The sequence below is a fragment of the Lemur catta genome, chromosome 16 (genome assembly GCF_020740605.2).
Source record: "Lemur catta isolate mLemCat1 chromosome 16, mLemCat1.pri, whole genome shotgun sequence".
In the NCBI taxonomy this organism is placed as follows: Eukaryota; Metazoa; Chordata; class Mammalia; order Primates; family Lemuridae; genus Lemur; species Lemur catta.
The window spans coordinates 35,997,122-36,021,210 of record NC_059143.1 but is presented as its reverse complement, the minus strand read 5'-3'; the positions used below and the strand labels follow the sequence as shown (position 1 = coordinate 36,021,210).

The 24,089-nt window shown below is 46.4% G+C and overlaps 1 protein-coding gene across 2 annotated transcripts in view; it reads left to right on the top strand.

The window, feature by feature from the left end:
* DYM (dymeclin) overlaps nucleotides 1-23,026 on the top strand; it is a 273,454-nt gene extending 250,428 nt beyond the window's left edge. For both annotated transcript variants that reach the window (XM_045528017.1, XM_045528018.1), the window contains exon 17: nucleotides 22,636-23,026. In XM_045528017.1, coding sequence (XP_045383973.1) covers nucleotides 22,636-22,785 — 150 coding nt within the window. In that variant the 3' untranslated portion in view covers nucleotides 22,786-23,026. The remainder of the gene's footprint in view (nucleotides 1-22,635) is intronic.
* Nucleotides 23,027-24,089: the final 1,063 nt, after the last annotated feature.

Genomic DNA, 24,089 nt, shown 5'->3' with positions numbered 1-24,089 from the left:
ATGTAGAGTTCAGAGATTAGCTAAACTTACCTGTGCTGTTAGGGAATGCAGATATGGCAGAAGGATAGGGAAGAGCAAGGGAATGATCCCGCTCAAAGGCAGGATGTTGGTAACGAGGGATGCTGTGAAGTGTTCTGTGGCCAGCCCCGAGCAGTGGTTCCATGAGTACTTGCCTTCTACCAATTAGTTGTTATACTTTTATGTTTGAGAACTTTTCTGTATGTGTATTATATTTCACAATAGAAAAGGTTTTTAAAAATGAGGGTGGGGGAGTTCATGAAGACTTCTTTATTTAAGAAATGAACAAAGTGGTAGGTGACAGAGATGTTAAGGGGATTCCAATGAAGGTAAAAATATGTAAAATTATCTTCCCTGTTTCCATTTGCATATAAAAATCGACTGATTTACCCATTTTTGCTCTCCTAAAATGTGATCTCTGTCCCCTCCCATAAAAAAAACTAGAAAGAGATATATCAAAGTGTTTTATAGTTGTTATATTGAGATTCTAGAACTAATGATAATTTTTAATCCCTGTTTTTAATTTCTTCTTTAGTGAATAGTGTATTGGATTTTACAATGAATGCATAGACTTGAAGTTAGTGGAGTTATTAGTTTTAAAGCGAGTGGGAATGGGAAAATAGATTATATCCCTGCTTTCTCTAAAATAAAGGCCCACGCCTTCTGAGTATTTTAGTGATGTGCAGTGCAAAGAACCCCAAGCCAAGACTTGTGACTTGTCTGTGAATACTTTCAGACAATTTATATTTTTTAGTTATTCCTTCTGATCTAGCTATGAATTAGCTAAACAAGTAACTTTTAAGTATACCTTAAACAGTTAGTACTTTCAGAAATAAGAGCATAGCTAATTTAAATAATACAAGTAAGTATAAAGTTTGAGAAAAGACTTTCTTGATAGCCTAGCAAGCTTGGGGATAGAGCATCTGTGTTTTTAAGAGGTACCATTTAGTCATGAGATGACTAAAAATTAATACTAGATATATAATAAGCAACGAAGAGGTTGAATTGCAAAATAGTATTTGAAAGTAAAAAGGAAACTACAATTTTATACATGGGAAAAATTAAATCAAGATTTATTTCAATTGCAGATTTAGAAGCCTAAAAAGGAAAAAAAAATGATATATATGTGTGTGTGTGTGTACACACACACACACACACATATATATGGAACACAATGTCCCAGATGATTTATTAATAGAGCTTAATACACCCTTGCTAGAGATTTCAAATTCGTATTAGCCTCTCCACATATAAGTGCAAAGGCTAAAAATTCCCTCGCATCAGTCTAGCTAGTTTTGTGTTATTTTTAACTTTCAAGTAGGGTTTAATCAAATAGATCATAGCTGAAAATTCAGAGTGGCCCTCCATAAGTGAATGTGAAATTTCTTACTGTTAACAATTTCTTTAGGGAATGTGAAATCCTAGAGCTTGCTCTGGAGAGCTTCACAAAAATAAATCTATTTTCAGAATCATGTTTGACAGAAATTTTTGCGTATTTATTTCAAAGGCATTTTCTTTATAAGTGATAAATGACTTTTGGGGAAGATAGAATAAAAAGGGTAGTTTAAAATAATTGAAATCTCAGAAGTTAATTTTTATTGACTATTGAATAGGTTTATGAAACATCTCATTTTAAAATCAGAAAATTTAAATTTTCAAGCTGGAATCTGACTAAAAATGCTACTTTTCTAGGTATGGCAGTTGTTCTGATTAAATTTTGTATAATGTGTATCGTTAGATCGTAAGTTTTATGGTAAGATTCTATATAAGCTTTTAAATTATAAACTGTCAGTTTATAAAAAGTAAAAAATAAAAATCCTAGTCCTTTGGGGAGTGACCAGTTTTACTGTCTCCCTTCTAAAGATGGTTGTTATCATCGGTTTTGCATAAATGACTCTGAATGTGTTTTCTTCCTATGTCTAAAGTGCTCCCTCCCTGCCCAAACTCACCCCTTTCTCTCCAGGTTTAGAAATTGTCACCTCCTCAGCAAAGCCTTTCTGCACCACCTGGCAGCCCAGCTATTAGAGCGCTTCACATTTTGAATTATCCATGTGCTGTACAGCTATGGCTGTCCCTTTAAAGAAGTTCCTCTCGGACAGGGACTGTCCTAAACCACATTCAGCTTCTTAGCCCTGTGACATGGTGTCTTTCATTTACATATTTCTTTAGTTCTGTCTGCATATTTATTTATTTATAAAATAAAAGTTATTTCCCAAGCTTTTTCTAAGAGGGAAATTCTTTAGCCATGGATAAGAGACATGTTTTTTCATCTTTTGTGGATAATTCAGAATCTTGCTGTGTTTCACTTATCCTTCTCATGTGAATTCTCCCTGTCCAGGCCTGTGTAAGGTGTGGGAAATTGGGCAGAGTATATAGTAATCTCAGTGCAGAGTTGGGTGGAAGTTGTTTGTCTGCTTGTTTTTAACTTGCTGATTATGTGTTCTCCTATTTGTTTCTTTCCTAAAAATAGGTGTGCTTTAGTGAAAGTTCTAGTAGTAGGATTTCAGTTAATCTAGATTTTGCCACATGAGGAAAGGGGGTGATGAGAGGTGAATAAAAAGTGGTAATGGCAGAATATTCCAGGTACAGAAAGCTCCTACTTAGGGATTTTGTTGCCTTCTACCCTCAGATTACGGCAGTTTGCCTGTGTGGCTTTCCAAGTCTATTACAGTCTCCTTTCTATCACCCACCTCCGTTCCCGTCCCTCATTTCTTAAGGTGAAAAGGAAAGAAGGTGGGGACACATCCCTGGAATTAAATGTGAATGCAAATTTTTGAAGGGGAGTGAGTTTAAAAAAACTTTGTATAGAGCTTGAACTCCTCACTGGAGGCAGTTTTTCTAAGCTGGGATCCTTAACCCTAGTGTGTCCCAAGGACTCCTAGTTCCTTTCCAGATATCTTGGGTGGGGTAGAGGGAGAACAAATAGCATGACATTCTCTGTGTGTTCTGTGCATGGGAGACAGGGCTGGGAACTGTGCCATTAGCACGAAGCACCTGAAGTCCATTTGAAGTCTTGTCTCTGGAATCTTAAGGGCTTGCTGTTTTTCCAGAAGCCTCTGGGAGGCAGTTTCCTGGCTTCACATTTACGACAGGAGGACTGAGTCCATCAGTAGCTGCAGGTGAGGCTTGGAGATCCCAGAGTCAGGGCCTGGGGACTGACTAGCTCCATAGTCAGCAGGTGCTGAGCTTGGGCTAGATCAGAGTGTGCTTGCTAGACTGGGATGGGAGAGTAGATCGTTGGTGACAGTGAGTCTGTCCTTGTTCCTGAGCCATTCTTATTGTTCTCTGTATTTACAGGGCTGATGATCAAAGATTAAAATGTACAGAATTAAGTAAAACATCTTCTTTCAGAAATGTGTACCGGAACCTCTCCCAGACTCTTTTCCTTTTTTCTAACTTTTGAAGATAGAGGCTGAATTATAATTCTGAGGAGCCTCCGCGGCAGCTTGCCTAATCTAGCCTGGGCTGCTGGCACCCGGAAGTCAGCAGCGCTGAGACCCTTTCCCAGAGGCAAACCTATCAGCAAGATAAGGACTCATTAGAAAGGAGCCAGATGGAGGGTGGAAACAGAATTTTATTTGTCTGCTCCTTTGTTTCTAGGGGGAAAAAAAGGTATCAAAGGTCACTGGACTCAAAACATGAAATTTGACCATAGACAGAGGAGGCTGTTGGATTGATTTCTGGATCTGTTGCTTCCCAGCCCTGATTTCCTTCCCTTTCTGGGGAGAGGCAGCTGTGAAGAGCTGCCAAGTCTCCCTGCCTCTGCACCCCAGTGCCCTGGCCAGCCCTCGTCTGTTCCCACAGTCATCTCTTGGATCCATGCCCTCAACCCTGGCCACCTGTGCCCTCCGCACCAGGCCCCAGTTACTCCCCTCTAGGGGGTGCTGCGCCTCTACTCCAGACGGATCACATCGCTTCCCAAGTCTTTCAGAACCACACTTGGGTCCTGGGTGCAGCTCTGCTCACATGCAGGGAGTGGCTCCCCTTTGCACCCGGAATAACAGTGGGCTCGGACTCAGTGGGTCTCCATAATCCTGCCTTGCAAGCTTTTCCGCCTCCCTCCTCACCCACTATTCTCCAGACAGCCGAACAGCGGCTGCTCCGTGGGCCCTGTGTGCTTCTCTGTTGCCAGGTCCTCTGCCTGGAACACCCTCTCTCCTCCTCCACATGCCTGTATCCTACGCCTGTTTACAGACCACCCAACGGCCACCTCCTCCTTGAAGCCTTTCCTGATGCCCCCAGTTTAATTTCTGCCTTCCCTGGACTTCTGTAAATTACACTTACTTATATATTTCACATGATACTTATCACCTCCTACCTTGGCTGATAATTATTTTTGTCCATCTGTTATCTCCATGATTGGATTATAAACACCTTGGTACAGAAGCTCTGCCTGTTCTTTTTGGTATCTTCTATGGCAGTGGTTTCCTTGGGAAGCCATCAAGGATTCTTTTAAGCTCAGAGTAAAATGATCAGATTGTATTATGGACGTTTTCACTCATGCTCCCCTAACTAACCAGGAACAACTCTGAGAGGTCATCGTACGAGAGGGTTCAGACCTTCTTCTTGGTTGGCCAGGCTTCTGAGTAAGTCCCTCCGTCTAGAGTGCCTTCCCATCTGTCCCCTCTCCTTCGGGACCACTCTAGACTCACTAGCCTGCCAGCCTGCCCTGACTGCTCTTGTCCGCAGAGTCTCTCTCCCCTAAGCCACCATAGCCCCGGCAGTACCATGCTTCAGTCAGCAGCGCCTGACCTGGAGCTGTGGGTGGCACACACACAGCCTGCCTTCAAGTCACTTATGCCCAGTAGCAAGTGGAAACCATCTGCAGACCCACACCCAGCCAGGCATCTCGCAGGAAATGTACAGCTCAGTGCCACGGGCAGGCAGGACTGCGCCCTGGGAAGGACAGTGGCAAGGGTCTGGAGGAGGAGGAGCTCCAGCGCTGGGTCTGTAGGAAATGGCATGTGGTGTGAAGGACGTCTGAGCTGGAAAGAGCAGTCTCAGAAAAGGCCTGGAGGTGGGCGTGTGCCTGCAATGCACAGAGAACCTGGGGGAGTTCCCTTTGGCAGAGGCCGATGGTCGGAGTGAAGGAGAGGAGGCCGGTGAAGCTCAGAGGTCGCGTGCGGCCGGTTTGTGGAGCTCCTAGAATCCATTCAAATCAAAACTGCCTATTATTGCCTTGCGCTTTCTAACATTAGGTTCCGTTAGAGAATTGCTTTTTAGTGGGCTTTTTTTCCATTTGCATCTGTCTTAGCTCTGTCCAAGTAAATGTTAAGATCCTTAAGGGCAGGAACTATATTTCATATTTTTATTAAATGCTTTTGTGGTACAAAGGGTCACCCTATAATTTAATTTATTCTCATATTGGGTTATCTTAAAGCAGAACAAAAAGTTCTTACCTACTAGATAATATATAGTAGGGAAATCCCAATATAGTGCCAATCCCAGACATTACATAATTTAGGGGAGAGGGACTCTGTGGAATTATGTAATGTCTGGGATTGGCACCAGGGTAATTCAGAGGAGGGAGGCTGAGGTAGATTGAACAAGAGTGTCCATGAGTTAATGACTTGTAGCTGGTTGATGGGCACTCAGTGTTCACTGTACCATCCTCTCCGCTTCTGCGAATGTTCACAATGACATGTTGGGCGTTGATGGTACTGAGTACTCCAGTGGGACTTCAGCTTGCGGGGCTTCCAGCACACGCCCCTCCCTCACACCTCGACCGCGTGTAGCAGCCACCTGTGTCTCTCACGACACTGCCAGCTGGGCCCGTCGCTACGGCCCCGAGCACCAGAACAGCCAGGAAAACAGCTAAGAATCCGCCATTGGGTTGGGTCCTGTTACAGTCACAACTAAATGACGTAGACCCCTCAGCCAGATGGCAAAGAAGACCATTATTTTGTATCCAGCATTGTATAGTTAAAGCATCAGTGGTCATACTTATGTAAATATTAATAAAAAGGAAGGAAGGATGCATGGGTGAGCAGGTCCCCTTTTGTCTTAGTCCATTGGAGCTGCTATAACAAAATACCATAGACCAGGTGGCTTATAAACAACAGAAATTTATTTCTCACTGTTCTGGAGGCTGAAAATCCAAAATCAAGGCACCAGCAGATTTGGTGCCTGGTGAGGGCTCACTTTCTGGTTCGTAGACAGCACCCTCTAGCTGCTCCTTACCTGGTGGAAGGGCCTAGCTAGCTCTCTGTGGTCTCTTCTATAAGGGCACTGATCCTTGCAAAAGGGATTTAATCAGAAGTTTTACCTTAAAACAGCTTTCTTCATCAGAAAGTGTTCTGTATGTTCACTAGGATGGAGAAACCATAGATGTATGTATAGTGTAAATTACTCTTCAAGTAAGCACATTCTATCTTCCTTCATCTGCTGCTTTTGAAGGTAAGACAGTATTTAAAAAGCTCTAGAACTCAGATGTTGTCGTCCCCTTCATGGTGCGTATACATTAGTTCTCCTTAGGGGAAGTGTATCACATTCCCTTTGTTTCTTATTTATACCACATTTTAGTTTAAAAAAATAAAATGTATATTCTGCATATTCTTGCTCTAAAAGTGTTTTATTATTTGTTTCCTATATCCGAATCCTAAAGTTTAGTATGTTGATTATTTAAATTTAGAATTTCCTTTGGAGAGATCCTTTAAAATGTTTTATGAACATTTTCAAGGTAAATTCCAGTTTTGTTTAATTTTCATGCTTGTAGTGTATAACAGATCGAATTATCTATGGTTTGTCCCTGAAAGTAAATTAAGAGATAAGCAGTGTATCTTTCTCTATCAAAATATGTAAATTTGGGATCATTGGAGCCTGTGTTATAAAGACTCCTTGCTCTTAAACCACTGTCATGTTTTGGAAATGACTGTAGGTCTTCAAATGATTCGCCTACAGATGTTTTGCCTTCTAGGGTGATAATTTGAAAAAAGTAATGGTAGAGACCAAAATAGAGAAAGGGAAGAGTCCCTCTGTCTGCCTTGGCTGTGACCTTTCCAAGGCAGGAGATGGGCTCTTTTAGGGCCCAGCCCTTGCTGGGCTCCCAGCCCTGCGTGATCACTTCAGCGCGCGACCAGTCCCGGCAGGCCTCCTCAGCTGTGATGGCTTACACACGAGGTGACTGAGTGTCAAGGAGGTGACGTTACTCGTCTGACCTTATTAGTGTCAGAGTCAGCTCTAAAAATTCAGACATCCTGAATTTTCCCTCTGTTATAGCATTTATAACCTAGATGGGAGAGGTACATAGTAGTCTTAAAAGTTTGTGCTTCCTTATCATGACATTTATTCAAATTTCAAATAAGTGGTCGGTGTGACAGCTGCCATGGACAGCATGAAGCACCAGCTTCCTGCCTCTTACGCCCTCCAGCCTGTCCAAGCTGGGGACAGGAAAGGGACAGAAGTCAGGATGGAGTGCTGGCACAGCTTCAGCTTTTACACTAGGAGTGATGTAGGGCATGGTGGCTCCGAGGGCACCACCAGGTCCCTCGGTTAGTATTTGAGATGATGCCACCTCTGCGCCCTAGCTGCGGCATGCAGAGCCACGGCGGGGAGAAAGCAGGAACGAGCGTGGCTCCCGGCTCCCTGCTGGCTTCTTCTGACCATTGTCCCCAGGTCTGCCCGCGAGAGACCGTGCCCGCGTGTCTGTGGCCTCGCCTGAGCCGGCACCCGAGCGGTGTCGGTGACAGCCCTGGGCTCGAGGGGCAGCCCTCTTCGGAGGGGGTGGATTCCTTCTTCTCGGTGGCATCCTGGTCTTGATGGTTAGTGTCACTGCTTTGCCACCTCTGAACATACTTTCCTTCTAACCTGCCTGCAGTGTTATTACTTGTCCATAAAGTTATAAATTGTGAAAATGTTTTCTTCATAAGAAAATTATAGAAAAGATTCAAATTACATGGATTTATACCAGTGCAGTTAAATGTCTAAGCTGCCCTGAGGCCAGTTCAGGACTCCATTTTGGATAAGGTGGGCCAAGTTTTAAATTGGCACACTGAGGAAGAAAACAGATTCATAAAACCTGTGCCCTGTGGTGGCAGGGAAGGGCAAGAGCAGGAACCAGGAATGGCAAAGAACAGGCTTTTGTAAATGGAAGAGTCAGTCTTTGTTTCAGCTTGTAAATATTAATATTTTCACATTCGTCAGCTTTCGGGGAGTACTGTCTTTGGTGACATCGGTCTGAGAGCTGGATCATCCTTGATCAGTGATTAAGTCACCTGTCCCTGTTTATTGCTCTCTCCACGTTGGTTGTGGAAAACAGAGAATTTGAAGTATTATTTTTCTTTTCTGACACTAATGACAAAAAAAATATGCCCTCTCTTTAATGGGCTATGTGGTTGCTCTGTGACGGTCTTAAAATAAAGAAGGACCCTGAGTCCATTTGGTGACTCTTGAGTCTCCCTGAGTTGTCCGAATGGTCCAGCCTGTATTTCAGTGAAGCGGGCACAGAGAGTGGCAAGTGGAAAGACAGAAATGACTTGAGAAACCCCGAAGTTTCCTTCAACCTTCTGCCTCTCTCGTGTTACTCAGTTCCCCAAGCCAGGCTCCTGTTGCTGCCGGGCTGGGAGTCACCTCCGCCCCATGGCAGCGCCAGCCCCAGCACCCTCGCTGGCTGGCCCTGGGAAGCCGTGGTTACCGGCACAGTCAGCCGCTGGCTGCTTGCTCAGCACTCGGTGTGAGCCTTTCCGGTCTTGAGCTCATCACAGTCTTGGCCTTCCCGTTCTCACGGCAGGGAGATTGGTCCAAGAGAGGGAATCCAAGTCATTTGCCCAAAGTGCTCTGCGCTCTCGTGTTAGCGTCCTGCCTGCTTGGCTGCTGTGCTCTGGGAAGCTCTGCAGCCTGGCGTGGAGCTGCTGAGACAAGCCGTGATCACCCCACGCAGTCTGTTGGGAACTTCAAAGAGAATGTCACTACTGTGGATTAGGAAGAACTCTTGGCACCTTTTATTCAAAATCTGTCTCCCATTACCATAATCTTTGAAGATAGCAGTAACAAAAATAATTGTTTGTGAAATGGTTTGCATGCTAGTGGATCTAGGAAACTCCTAGCAAAATGTGGCCCTACTAGATCATCTTGGAGCACCTTTTTCCGTATTCTTTCTTGCTGACCACCTTCACTTGGTTCCCAGGCCCCATGCAGACTGCTTGAGCCTTTCTGTCTGTGCCGTGGGGCCAGCCTCACCAGGGGCCCAAAATACTGACTTCTTGTTTGATCTCCGCCACATTTTAGCCAAGGGGCCTGAAATAAACCATTGTTACTGTAGGCCTCAGTTTCCCCATATGCCACATGAGAAAGTTGGCTAGATCAGCGGTCCCCAACCTTTTTGGTCCCAGGGAGCAAAATTGTCTTCATGGAAAACAATTTTTCCATGGACCCAGCTAGGGAGAGCGGTCTTGGGATGATTCAGTAGCATTACGTTTATTGTGTACTTCATTTCTATTATTATTACATTGTAATATATGATGAAATAATTATACGACTCACCATAATGCAGAATCTAATGCTGCCACTGATCTGACAGGAGGTGGAGCTCAGGCGGTGATGCGGGCCATGGGGTGTGCAGCAAATACAGATGAAGCCTTGCTTGCTGCAGCCTGGGGTCCGGGGCCTGCAGGGCCAGCTGCTGTGTAAATCTTCCCTGCTCCGGCACGCGGGGATGCCTTTGCCAGTCTCTGGTCTCAGTCCTCCGATTCCTAAGGACCGTGTGGTTCTCCCACATGTAAGGGCTCCTCCAAAATCCACATTCTGTTCATCTCTGGTCATTATTTCTCTTCTGCCTCCCTGAATCACAGAATATTTCAGTCCCAAGACTTTGCATTCTCATAAGTGCTACCCAGGCAGTGCTGACGCTACTGGTCTGTGGTCTCACTTCTCTGACGTGCCTTCGGTGTGGCGAGGGGGGGGTGGCTTGTTCAGAGAGCTGTGATGCCCCCACAAGCTCATCACTGCCATCACCACCACCTCCATGCCCCAGTCACTTTAAAAAAAGGCACTACCTCTCTTACCTCCTTCGTTGCTCTCCCTCCCACAACACCTGAAGAATCCAGGAAAAACCAAGTCCAGTTCAGACTCTGACCCCGTGTTCCTTCACTGCCCCAGCACCCACTACCTACCAGGAGCCCCCCTTGCCTACCCTCTGCCCCCGGCCCCAGAACCCCCGTTCCTCCCCACCTTGCTGCCCCCGCCTAGCGTGACCTGCTCACCCCTTCTCCTGGGCTGGTGCCACTGCCCCGGCAGTGATAGATGTACTGACCTCTTCCTGCTGGAAACTGCAGTGGCTCGTCCTCTTTATCACTGTTCTTGGTATTTAGCAGTGAGATTGCTATTTAAAAGTTTAATTTGTGCATTTATACTTTGTCTCCTGACTGGATTTTTCAGCTCCCTCAGGACAGGAACTTTGCTTTGTACTTGCCACACCCCACAATCTTTCCCACATGGTATGTTGGTTAGTTCACTCACATAAGATGGAGCACGACGAGAGGAGGAGGAAGTCCGGTGAATGCGGGGCCATGATACTCCCCGTGCAGTATTGTACAGAGGGAGAGATGAGCTTTCAGTCTTTGAGCTAGTAGGGTGTATTTTGAAGCTTTTCAATCTTAAATTTTCAAAGTTAAAACTTTTAAATGGTTGGATCTCAACCACTTTTTTTTTTTTTTTGAGACAGAGTCTCATTCTCTCTCCCAGGCTAGAGTGCAGTGACATTATCATAGCTCATTGCAACCTCAAACTCCTGGAGCAGGCGATCCTCCTGCCTCAGCCTCCTGAGTAGCTGGGACTACAGGGGTGCACCACCATGCCTGGCTAATTTTTTCTATTTTTAGTAGAAATGAGGCCTGGCTCTCGCTCGGGCTGGTCTCACGAACTCCTGAGCTCCAGCGATCCTCCCACCTCAGCCTCCCAGAGTGCTTGGATTACAGGCGTGAGCCATGGCGCCTGGCTCAACCACTTTTTTAAAACTATAATATGTGTCCTGTTTTCTTTAGATGAAATATTTTATACAGATCTTTTTGGTTCGTTCCCCTGTGATTATAACATAGCACATATAAATTGTAAATTGTATGTATCTGTGATGGTCCAAATTAGAGAGAGGAATATTATGCTATTATAGCATTTAATTATTTTACCTTTATGGTTTATTTTAACATATAGTAGGGTAGGTTTCCGTTTCTTGTTTTCTTTCTTGGCACTATTTCTCAAATCCCACATCTCTACCATGCTGAAGTTTTTCTCAGTCTCCATCTCAGTGACTACCCACCCACTCCTGTTGCTCTGTCTTTGCTGCTTCTTACTCGTAATTTACCCTGAGAAAAATTTGGTAAATTTAGTTCTTCCTAAGAATTAGTTCTTTCTGATGCATTCATTGCCCATCTCCCGTCTTAAGCCTTTCAACCAGTTGAACGTTTCACTATTGGTAGCCATTTTGCAAATCGGAAGAGCACACTAATATCATGCAGTGTGATACATAACCCCAAGTCAAGTTTTTTAATCCATCTAATAATGTATTTATTGACTTCAAGAGGATAGAAGCACAAGTTATTTATCAGTAGCTTTTCTTTTTTTTTTTTTTAATGTTTAGAAAGCGTCAACTGCTTTCTCAAAGAGAATAAGCCTGAGTTTGAAGGAATTTGGGGCTAAAGTAATAGATTTGTTCACTTAGAGCAATTTCTTGAAAAAGTAAGCTTATACATGATATGAATTAAACTTACTATATATAAGTTTTATCATATTATGTAAATTTATACACTAATATAAATTCTAGTTAACTTGGCGTACCTTATGACTGTTAGGGATTTTGTGCTTTTATTTGCCCATTTGTATCTTGTTTTTTAAAGGGTACGGGTGAATCTGTTGGGATGGGGTGTTCAGTCCCTTCTAGTACTAATATTCCATGATTCCCTGATTCCTTAGAATTAAGGCTCAGGAAAGTAATATGGATTTTTCTTACTGACCTAGACTCGCTGTGTTCAAGCTGGGAGATCTCGTCCTCTAGATAGCTCGCATTTACGGGATTTTGGAACTTCCCTGACATGACTGTTCTTGAGTGGAATCTAAGGTAGATTCACTTATTACTGAATTCTACTTTCCAGCAAATGGTATTATTAGGAATCTTTTAGAGCAGTCTGCTTCCGTTCCCTTCCCTCTAGATTTCCTGATTGTCTTGGTTAGTCCTAACAACTGGGAAGAGGAAAACAATCTCATTATGGGCTTTTAATTCATTGATGGCTCATGTTGAAATAATCAGGAGGCCAGGACTGTCGCACTTGGCAGGAAAGACACAGGTCTGGCCCAGCCACTCTTGGACCACGCTTGGGTCACTGGGAAATACAGCCTTAGAGAGTACTGAGACTGAGCTTACTCCTGTAGATTATAAAAAACTTGTCAGAATTGTGGGATTTAAGTAGGATTTTCTGCAAGTAGATTGAAGAAAACATTATGGGCTTAGCAACTACAAAACTTTTCACATAACACTTAGAGTAGATTGTTCTTCCATAAGCAGAGAGAAAAAAGTCCTCCTATGTAATGGGAATGTTGATTACCGGGGCCTAGTTTTTACTTCTTGCTAAGGAATAATCAAGGCATGACTTTTCTAGTAATGGGTAATGCCCCTTGAAGCCTTGAAAAACTATCATGTTTGCTTACAACTTAAATCCTAAGAATGTTCAAAGAAGGTAACTCTTAAGAAATTTAAGACAACTTCTTATCTGCATATCTGTCTTAGTTGGAATTCTCTTTCCAGATATCTCTTTGACATACTGCAGCAAAGGCTGTGTTCTCACCTGATAGAATCTCCTGAACTCTTCTTCACTCAGGGGCACACCAGTCTGGCCGGGTGCCAGGGACACCTCTGTCTGCCCTCGTCCCCACAGTCTCTGCCTGTCATTCCACACAAAACTTCCACATTAACATCTCGGATATGGCAGAGATCCTTATTTTGCCAGAATTTGTCTAAGCATGCGTCAGAATCTTCCTCTAACTCCTTGTCTCCTACTCCCATAGTTCACAAATTAGTCTTGAAAAAAAATTGGTGTAAAGAAAGATTATCACAGATACTAGTAGTTAGGCCTTAACCATAGTGCAATCTTGACCAGAGTAAAATATAAAGGACTTATTAAAAATGGAACTTGTCTCAGTTTACATATTATGCATCAATCCAGTCCATAGCCATCTATAACTCATGCGCATGTGAAGAAGTTCACTTAATTTTCCGTAATTAGATATGTGTAAAATATAAAATATGGCAGTGACCATCTGTATCAACGTTATCCATTATCTGTGAGCTGGATTTTCCTAGGTAAGTAAGAATAGGATAGTCGTAGGATAGCTGACAGTTTGAGAAGTAAATTAAACTGTTGAAGATTCAAGTATTGCCCCCAGAATTCCAATAAGACAGCTCATTTACTTCTCAAAGTACCATGGGCCGAATGTGGCTCATGTGGTCCCAGATAACTGTGGGCAGTTATTCCACTAACTCACCTGTTGTGCAGGATCCAATATTCCAAACTTTTTTTTTTTAACTCTGAGTTTGTCCACAAACAACTTTTACCCCTTCATTTGTTTGTCATTTATTCATTCATTCAGCAAATATTAATATCAAGTCTCTGGCAATATTCTAGCACACATTGAGGGGGAGTGGAATTCCTGCCCTCATGGAGTCTATATTCTAGTTAGAATTTTATCTCAGTAATGCGTTTATTTTCTGGGCTCTCTCTCTCAGCCAGATATGTGGGTCTGGCCCCCAGTGAAGAGCCCCACTGCAGAAAGGCAGCAGTTCTGATTATTCCTGACTCCCCCTCTGGCCCAGCTTTCAGCAAAAGTTGTTCTGCCAGTAAAGTTTCTACATTTGCCCTCATCTCCCACCTTGGAATCAAAATAGTCTCTTCCTCCTAGCCTCCTGAATGGGAATCGAGTTGCCTCAGAACAGGCAGTTTGACTCAATAATGCACTTCAGTCTTTTTGAGCAACTGACACATCTGGCGACTTCAAGGGCCACCTCAAAGCTAATGACTTCTAGATTATAAATCTCCGTCCTCAACCTGTTCTCTCAACTCCATGCTCTGCAGATGAACAGACTTCTTGTGCCGTTCCTCGAGGCCCACCTTTCCAATCTCGTCCCCAGCTGCCAGCCTCTCTGCGCCCCGTGTGCCAGCCAGTCCCAGAACAGCGCGGTCAGCTTGTGCTCGCAGGGTCCCTCCACGTGCAGGGCCAGCTCTCTCCCTGCCCTGGGCCCTGTCTCCACAGGGCGGAACCCTGCCCGCCTGTCGAGGCCCCTCTGACACTCCTCCTGCAGCGGGAGGGCCTGTCCTTCCTCCTCCTCCAGCCCCCAGAAAAGAGAGGGAAATTGAAAATTGGACAAAGGTTTCTCTCCTTTCTGGGAACCCCCCAGCCTGGATCTGTGCGAGAAGGGCCTAACGGTGACATTGGCTCAAGATTCAGACTCTGTAGGCTTCAAACTCGGGCTGAGGTTATGATGGTAACTTAGTAGAGAGCTCGTCACAGCATGGTGTCAACTTTATACTGTAGCCTTCATGTTTTTCTAAGAGTTTGTTTGCCCTCAGTTACAGAAGCTGTTAGTGTCACTTGTAAACACTCAGAAGTAGTGAAACAATTTCCTGAGCTCAAGGTGGCCCGCACTTTCAGGATCCGTGTCTGCTAACGTAGTTACTACCCCCTTTCTTACTTCCCAGAGCCCCCTGGGGGTCCCTGTGCACAGCCCGCCGTGGTGTTCCTGGAAGCGCAGTGTATTGTGACTGTCTGCCGAGCCACCCTCATCAAGGGCTTCTTAATTTTAGCTTTGTATTTCTTAATTTGTAACTTCTGATAAGTGGCACTTTATAATTTCCTATATTTTGACTTTAGTTCTTCATTAATTTTAAAATTAATTCACATCAAATAGGACTACCCCACATTCGGCGCTGTTGTTATTCCTAGGCCAGCGCTGATCTTCTGTTGGTTATGATGTTCGATACATTTGTAACTCGTTCCGTTACACAGGGAGGAGCCTGCACGTCAGTCTTGCTCAGGCAACAATTTAGCTGAATTGATGATGTAGATGTTTCCAGATTTCTTGTTTCTGTATTTCTCCCAGAGAATGCTGTTCACGCCCACCTAAAATCTTCTGTCCCCAGTATTAGCCAGAACTGCCTGGGAGAGAGCCCCTCGTGGGGCACTGCCCCCTTTCCATCTTGTGTCCCACTCCCTGCTTGCTCTTCTTCCCCCCACTAATTACGCACCTTGCTCGAGGAGCAACAGTTATTCCCCTCTCTCCTCTCCAGCCGCAAGCACAGTGCCTCAAAAGTAGCCGATGCTACACTGGGCTTAAGGACTCGTCATGGAAGGACCAAAGTTCCACGGTGATAGGTCATGAGCAGGAAAGATAGGGAGGCGCATAATCCTCCAATTCTGTAATCCAGCCCCGGATTTTAAAAAAGGACGTAAATGGTTCTTTGGCTATCTTATGACAGGATCTTGAAACCGGGTTTCTTTTCATCCGAGCAGGACTCCCACCCAAGCCCTACACGTGCTGTTTATGGTAACTAACCTAATCAATCCTGACCTTACCGGGCTGCCTCATGGCCAGCGATCACCCATCTATTTGTCTGTTCAGAGGCTTAATATGGTCTTAAAATTTTTTTTAATGTGCTATGTGGCTATTTGATTTTAAATTGTATTAAACTTGCTGGAGCCATGCCAGGTACTTGCTAGAGTTTCTGACGCTATCTGTATAATCTTCAGGTGGGAGAGGGAAAACTCCATTGAACTTTTATGGTAACGAAATTATTGCCGTCTTGCCCTACATCTGTTCACTGCACTTCCTGTGGGTTTTCACCAGATCACATGACTGACAGCAGAGACAGGCTTTAAGGCGTTTGGTCTGCTTGTTATACCCAACTCTCAACCACCAAATCAGACCTTTGCTTTGTCTCCGAGCCGAGTGTCCGGATGTCCCACTGTGGTAGGTTGATTCACTGGAGCTGATAAAAACATTCTGGCCACACTTGGGAGTCTAGCATTACCTCTGGCTCCAAAAATCAAAACAACAGGATTGTTGTGAGTGGCTTTGGGTTGAGAGCAAGCAGCAAGCTGGAGAGATGGGTTTTCTCTCCGGGTTGAGCTGAGTCACTGGGAAGGAGAGGAGTGAGAGGCGGGGGGCTCCCTGCCAGGCAGCTGGGGCCTGAGGTGACCAGCACCCTGCCCTGTGCCAGCCGGTTCTAGACGAATTCCTGCCCTACCATATCAGTGCCCCCATCCTCCGGGCCCATCCACCTGAGAGTCACTGGCCGGAGCCTAAAAGGGGCCTGAGGAGTCCCAGGGAGATGTGAGTAGAAAAGAGCTGACAATGCCAGAGCTGGGAAGGCCGGAGAACGCCCAAGCGGCCTACGGCCTGGGCCCCCAAGTAGGGTTTTTTGGCCACATCAGAGATGAGAACACTCTCAAGTGAGGAAGCTGGACTTCCCTTAGCCTCGCAGGATGGCATCATTGCTCTCCACAGGCTCGACAAGAAACACAAGGGAAAGAGTGACTTTTCTAGGTTGTTGATTTAACATTCGGACCATGACATTTCTTGGACTGAGTCCTGACAAAAAGTGTCTCCAGTGTCCTTAGTGCTTAATTAAACCTTTTGTCTTTCTTTCCTTAGCACTTCAGACTTCTAACACAACGTAGAGGAGGACATAGTTTTAAGAAGGTCTATTTAAGTCTCACAGCATGTCAGTTCTCCCCATAGCTAGGTAGATGGACAGGTAGATTTGGGAGTGAGGTCAAATTAAACGCGCCCAGGCCCAGCTAATGGTGCAGAGGCTACAGTCACGTGCACCCAGTTCAACTGAATAGTATCTTCAAACCTCTTTTGTGGTTTATGCCTATTCACCCTTTTAAAGTGTCCCAGTACACTGGTCTTACAAACAGCTCACCCCAGGAAAAAGGAAGCCCTTTACCTTGTGCTGGCAAGCGTTAGCTTTGTGTGGCCAATCCTGGAGAACGTACACAAACAGCAAGAAAAAGAAGAGCATTACTCCCTTTCTGAACCTCTTAAGTACTGGGGGAAAGTTCCAAGCAAACAACCCGAGAAATAATCTCTCAATTCCCTTGTGGCTCTAGGAGAGAGGGAGCCAGTGCCATGGCTTTGGGGCGTGCACGGTGCCGTCTACACGTTCAAGTGGTTCTCCACTAATGGCAGTGCGTTCATGCTGCTGTCTCTGTTTGCTCTTTCAGTTCCCCAGCGAGCAGTGGTGCACACTCGGGACACAGCAACTTAAGAGCCCCGTCTGTGGGAGGGATCAGGCCTTAAGCAGGCAGTAGAGGCAGGGCCAAGCCAGGAACCTCAACCCACTTAGCTGAGAGCTCTCAGGCCAGGACAGCTCAATAGAAGCTTTGTGTTTGTCTTAATTTGAAGCAGTTAGGAACCTTAGCCTTTGAAACCATCTATTGTCAACCCCCAGAAAAGCTCAGGAAGCATCAGATACGCTCTCCACTGCGACGCCTCGGCCAAGTAGAAATCGATAAATACTTGACCTCAGAGTTGCAGCTGAACCCAGGCCCAGCTGGTTCAGCCCTTGCTCCAGGTCAGCCCGGCACAGCCTAGAGGCATGGCAGTGAGTGCACATGTGTAGACCGTATTGGGGTCAGCTCATAAAACCACACCCGGTCAGAGCTGGAAGGAGCCCAGAGGTCCTTCATTTACACAAGTGAGAAAACTGATTCCTGAGAAATGCTATGACTTGTCCCAAATTGCCCAGCATGCCAGGAGCCTGGGGCCACCTACAGATCAATGACATCACCTCACAGTGAGGAAACACGGGCACAGGAGTTATATGACTTATTGGTACATTTTAAAAAATGTTTGAAGCTCATTATCATTACTTAAAAGAAATGGAAACCTAGTTTCCACATCAGCCTTAGTCATTTTAAAAAGGACCTGCCTACTCGGGTCCCTGTCAGCTCTGGGAAGGCCCCAGCGGAAAGGTCTGAGCTTCATTCAGCTTCTGGCTCCAGCACTTACCGGCGGGGGCCTCTTCGGCATATTTCTTATTCTTTGAGCCCTGTTTTTCTTGTCTCTATCATAGAGTTAATACCCATGTCACAGGACCCTTGTGGAGATGTGGAGTCATTTCCTAAGTGTCAGTGCTATGCCAGATGCCTTCTTAGAGCCTGTATTCCAGTGGGGCAGACAGATGGCACACAAGTAAACAAATTAATAAACAGGGTAAGCACCAGTCGCACTGAGTGTTGTGAAGGGAGTACACCAATAAGCTGAGGGTTGCTGCTGTTGTTTGTTATGGGGTGTTCACTGGTCAAGCAGGAAGTGCCGGGTACGTGGGCAGCTCCAGTCAGGGTCACTTCCCCTGAGCTCCCTACTGGGGTGTCTCTGTGAGCTCCAAGCAGAAAGGTCAGCGTCCTCGCTGCTGGACAGCCCCCCAGCCCCGTGCAGCTCGGGGGGAGCTGCCGTGCCCCAGGTCCACCTTGGATGTTGTGGAACGTGCCGCATGATCTTACAGGAAGGTTGCAAACTCCTAGGTCACGTTCCTAATGTCAAATACATTAGAAAAGTGATCCTTCTGTCATCCTTACTATAGCCAAAAACCACTCCCCAGCCAGTTCCCTCCCTCCCAGTTGAGCCTGACTCTGAGAGAGAGAAAGAAGGCAATTCTTCAGAACCTGCTTTCTTTTAGTGAAATAGCTTTGTTCTTTAAAAATGGTTGTGAAAATGAGCCTGTTGCTTTTAAGCCATTTGTCAGCACTTATTCCTGGTTTTCATGCAGGGAGGCTCAGGTCTTTCATGTTTCTATTATTGGGAGTCACTTGCCAAGTGAGAAGTGTCCATTTGGATGCATGAGAGAAATGGGCTTGGGACCAGGCCAGTCCTAGTATTTCTAGTCTTTAGATTTGATGACTGAACATTATAAAATAAGAGCATACCTTATGTCTCCTTACCATCTTAATGTCGGTAATAATAGCCAACATTCATCGAGAGCTTGCTCTGTGTTAGGCACTCTACAAGCCCCTCACGTGGCTTACCTCCTGTCACTGTCTTACCACTACAACCCTGTGAAGGAGGCAGGATGGTTAAATTCAAAATCTCAGTGTATAGTAAACTTTGTCTCTTAAGAGCCTGAGTCTGAAGGGACTAGACTTTTGGCTCTTGAATGCTGGGACCGTGTATGTCCTAGGCACAGCTGTATTTTTAGTTCAGTGCTTAGGCCCTCAGTAAATATTTACTGAATGAATGGGGAGGGAATGGGGCTGAATCTCAAATTATCTGTTTGCCTTTGGAGTGCTTTTTAGTTGTTTCAAAGATTAAATGAGTGAGATTAATGACACTATATGTCAAGTGTTTGATTATGCTTGCTACGTGATAATCAATTATGTTAGCTGTAAATAAATGTTAGCTGTAATCTCAGAATTGATTATAAAGTTTTTATGGAGAAATTCAATAGAAACAATCATTGATCAGCTTGAAGAAGAACTTCATGGTAGAATTTGTACATGTCCGCCGTTGACAAAGTTTACACTATTTTGTGTACTGGATTGTTATATATACTATAACTGGATGTTCCTGCTACTTTGGGCATAGCCTTACATTGAAATTGTGTTTCCAACATTTGAAAGCCGTGGTTATTACTGGTCAGATGGTTTGCTTTCAGATTAAAGGGAAGTTCTCCATAGTGTTCAGAGATAACCTGCGCCTTCACAGAGGGTGAGATGGATCATTGTTTTGACATAAACTTGAGGCGTTTGCACCTCTGTTTCTACCAGGTGGTGGGAAGGATAATAGGCATGGGGGTGCCCAGTGCCTTTCCCAGATCCACCTTTGCAAACTTTAAGGGCAGCCTTTGACTCATGGCTCCTTCTGACTAGTCATCAGAATTCCCCAAAGCCATGAGGACAGGTAAACTTAGTGCCAACCTGTAAACGTATTACCAGCTCTTGCCTAAGTTTCTGTAATTCAGTTGGAAGGAATTCTTACGAGAGCAGTGTACAATGTGCTCGTTTCATTTCCCATGGCACCCTCCTTCGGTCCAGAAAGCAGGCTCATGTAAGTGTCACCCATTCCTCAGGCCTTCATGGGAAACCCCCAGCTGTGTCACCGGACGGAGAAAAGGTTTCACGTCCTTGAGTCATTTTATTTCTAACAAGAAGTGCATTTTCATGGCGACATTACCACAATGTGGGATGTTACTATTCCAACCAAAGAGGCAGTGTGGGGACTCTGGCCTTTTCGAACCACAGCCTCTGCGCCCCCACCCCGGCCCCTCACGTCTGAGTCAGTGTGAGAGGTTGTCTAAGTCTGAGGCCATCCCAATGACTAGGACTTCCATCTCTGTCATTATGGAGAAAAGTTCTCCAAACGGCGTCCCCCACCCTCTCTTGATTATCAACATCACTGCGGTGCTTTTTAAAGGAGCAGCAGTGTGCCGGGTTCTGTGCCGTGCGGAGGAAGGGCACGCTAACCCTGAAGAGTGTCATGGAGCCTAAGAGAATGGAATTTAAAGAAAAAGCATTGGGGGGCTAGAACTCCGATGTCACTTTTCAAAACTATGTACACACCTCTCTGGGAGACGGCCAGTGGGGAGTTGGTGTCCCCTGAAGCCACAGCGGCTGGGGGCTGCGCCGTCTGTGATGCTGATGTTACACCATGACCGGGGTCCCCTCCTTTTTAGGACTTCTTACATACTTTTTCAAGATGTGACTCAAACCTCATCTTGCTGCAAAGACTCTTCAGTCACCTCTGCTCCTCTGAACTGATCCTCTGGAACTCTGAGGATCCAGCACTTAGATGTTTTTAATCTTAATCACCATGAAAGCTACTTTAAAATTCCTGTACCTCTGTGTGTAGCCCCTCCCCTAACCTCTGTATCTTGTAAACCCACCCGACTAGTGTCATCCTGGTTCAGTCCCATTTCCCCCGCCCACCACCACGTGCCCTCCAGTTCCACACACTGATGAGAGTGGCCACGGCACAGTGCCGTCCTCGTCATGCCGCGGCCGCCTTCCAGACCTCAGTGTGGGGTCCATACCCGTCACGTGGCTCACGGGTCTGGCCCCTGCTCGCCAGTGCCTGTCCTTCCCCTGCGCCCGCAGCACGAGGTCCTCATGCCTCGCACACACGGGCGCACCGTGCCGTCCCCGCCAGCGGAACACACTTCCCTCTGCATCCGCTGCGGCCGCCGCCACCTTGAGGCCTCTAGAGCAGCTTGTCCTTCCCCCTCTTACTGCCCTGTCATAGCTGTTTTGTTGGGGGGTTTTGCTGCTGCTGTTTGTCTCTCTCTTCCATGAGAACTGATGCTCTGTGAGAGCAGGAGCTGTGTGGCGGCTGCGCCCCTCTGTGCCTAGGCCCTGCCCACACGGAGCCTGCCTGGCACCAAGCGGAGACAGTCGATAGAACGTATGAACCAGCGAACGAATGAACGGATTGGCAGCAGGAGGATTAAATAAGATGATGTACATGAAGCATCTATGGTGCATCTTTGACACGGCTGGCCCTCAACGTATGGTTGATCGTTCCATTGATTGTTCCATCGATTCGTTCATTTGTTAAGTGCCTGGCCAGTATCTGTGGGCATACAGCAGCTAACAAAGCAGATAAAAATCCATACACGTGTGGATGAAAATCTCCCTGCCCTCTTGGGCCATGCCTTCGAGTGAAAGGTGACAAATGTGGCTGTGGGTACACGTCTGGATACGTGTCGCTTCCTTTCTTTCTCTTGTTCAGCCCTCTCTTAACTTTCCACAGACCCTCCTCTTAGGACCCTGAGTGCCCCACCCTACCTGGGACAGTGGTCACCAAGCTGCAGCCACTCTTGCCAGAGTCACCTTGGCAAGGGAAGAGGCCCCGGGGTCTTGGGCGGACTCTAGCTGCTCCTCGGGGTGCTGAAAGCAGAGTCGCTTCCTCTGCCCTGGCTGGAATAAATAGGTCAGGGGTAAAATTAGAAAATCAGAAGCCCCAATCCTGGCAATGTGCTAAAACGCAAGTGCCACCTCAGGCTGCTAAACCGCACGCCTTCTCACATACCCAAGGACGGGAGCTCGCAGGCCCAGGGCACCTGCACGTGTTCGCAGAGCCAGGCCCGAGGCTTTCCCCCACCTCCCTGCTACAAAGCCAAAGCCATCGCTCCTGCCCTCAAGGAGGGAGAGACTGGGCCAAGCTATGGTGGAGCAGGCCACCCGCCCCCCAGACCCACACTCCCCGGGGGCACATGCTGCCTCTTCAGTTCAAAGCTCAGGAACTGTGAGGGGAGAGTCCTCATCTCCAGAACACTGACCCTGAAGACGACGTCTCTCACGCAGAACCAGCCCTGAGCACCACACACTGGGTGACACTGGCCTGGGCCTTGTCTGCCACCCCAGTTGTGATATTCCTCCTCCCACCTCTACCCCTGCCTGGATCCCTCCTCGGCACACGCTCAGCCAGGCTGTCATTAGCCGACCGGGACCCATGGTGTTATTTGCTCTTCCCACAGTAATTGACATTTTCTTAGGAGCCGCGGGATAGCTAAAGTCTCAGGCCCTGTGAGCAGAGAGGGGAGGTGGCATCCTGCACACCACCACACCGCTAGCAGACTGCTGCTGCTTTGCTTGTGCGTGGAACTGTGAGGTTATAAGATCATCTCGTTTTCATTGCAGAAATTTCCAGAATTGAAATTCAAATACGTGGAAGAGGAGCAGCCTGAGGAGTTTTTTATCCCCTACGTCTGGTCCCTCGTCTACAACTCGGCAGTGGGCCTGTACTGGAACCCGCAGGACATCCAGCTGTTCACGATGGACGCTGACTGAGGGCGGTGCGCCCTCCCCCGGCCCCTCCGGCCACGCGGCCCCTCCGGCCACTGTATTTCTGGGCATCAGAAGTAGACAGACGATTGCCTGGTGTGTCTTCTACTAAAGGGGATTGCACTAGCGTGTTTCCCTCACACGCTGTGGAGAATCGGTGCCAGTTGGCAATAGATCACTCGGCTTAGATTGTAGCGCAAAAATGGGGGGAAATACACAACAATAAACGTAAAAACCTGCTATTCAATATGCAATGTTATTTCTTAAACCAAAAATCTAGAGCTTTCCCAGGATCCTGATGCCTTAGGCGTGTAACACTTCAACAGTGCACACTTCTTTTTTTTTTTTTTTTTTTTTGGCATGTTCTAGATTTTTGTTTCGGGCTAGTGTGTGTGAGAGAGAGAGCTATTCCTTGAACATTCGGGAATATCAGTGAGAACAGGTGATGAGACAGGAATTGATGAGGAAACGAAGTCATGCATGTGGTTGCGGGAGGGCCCCTGGTTTCACGAGCGCTACGCCTGGGCCGTGTGACGGTGACCTTTAGAGCCGCCGCACCCTCCCTCAAAGAACAAATGGCCCCTTCTCATGAAGCCCAGATTAACTTTTCTGTGGATTTGGCCTCTGAGCTGTAGCTGAAATTAAATTGGAGTCTAGTGCAAATTAAGTTAACCCACTCTACTCGGTAGTAATCACTGGGCAAGGAAAAGCTTAATTTTGAAAGCAATCTTTTTCCTTCCATCAGACTAGCAGGAGAAAGGGGGGACCAATTTGTTAATACCATAGTCCACATGAGATGAAAAACATGTTTTTTCCCTTTGGTTTTTTAAAAACTCTTTGGGCCTGTGTGATCCGTGTGTTTGGTCCCTGAGCTGGAGGAAGGGGCTGCTCTGAGGGGACCCGCCACCCGGGCTGCGCTGAGCGGAGCAGTGGGTGCTGAGGGCTGGGTGGGACAGACCTTTGAGGACGTGTCACCCCTTCACCGTCTAGATGAGGAGCCCACTTTGATTTTCAAAGAAACAAAGCATTTGCTTTTCAATTTAGCACATAATCCCAGATGAGCCTGGGCACCCTGTTTCAACCTGCTGTCATCTCATCTGTGTCAGGACCAATGCCTCCTGTCCCCGTGTCCCTGGGCTGGAGGTCCAAGCCATTTTGTCCATCACCATCTTCTGAGATCCCGGGAGGAGCCCCCCTCAGTCACCCCAAGCTCTGTAAAAGTGCCAACATCTCGGTGCACCCCTGTGCGGTTCCCCCACGGGGAAAGCCAGGCCGAGCCGCCTTCAGCCGGCTGTTGAGGTGCGCGGGGC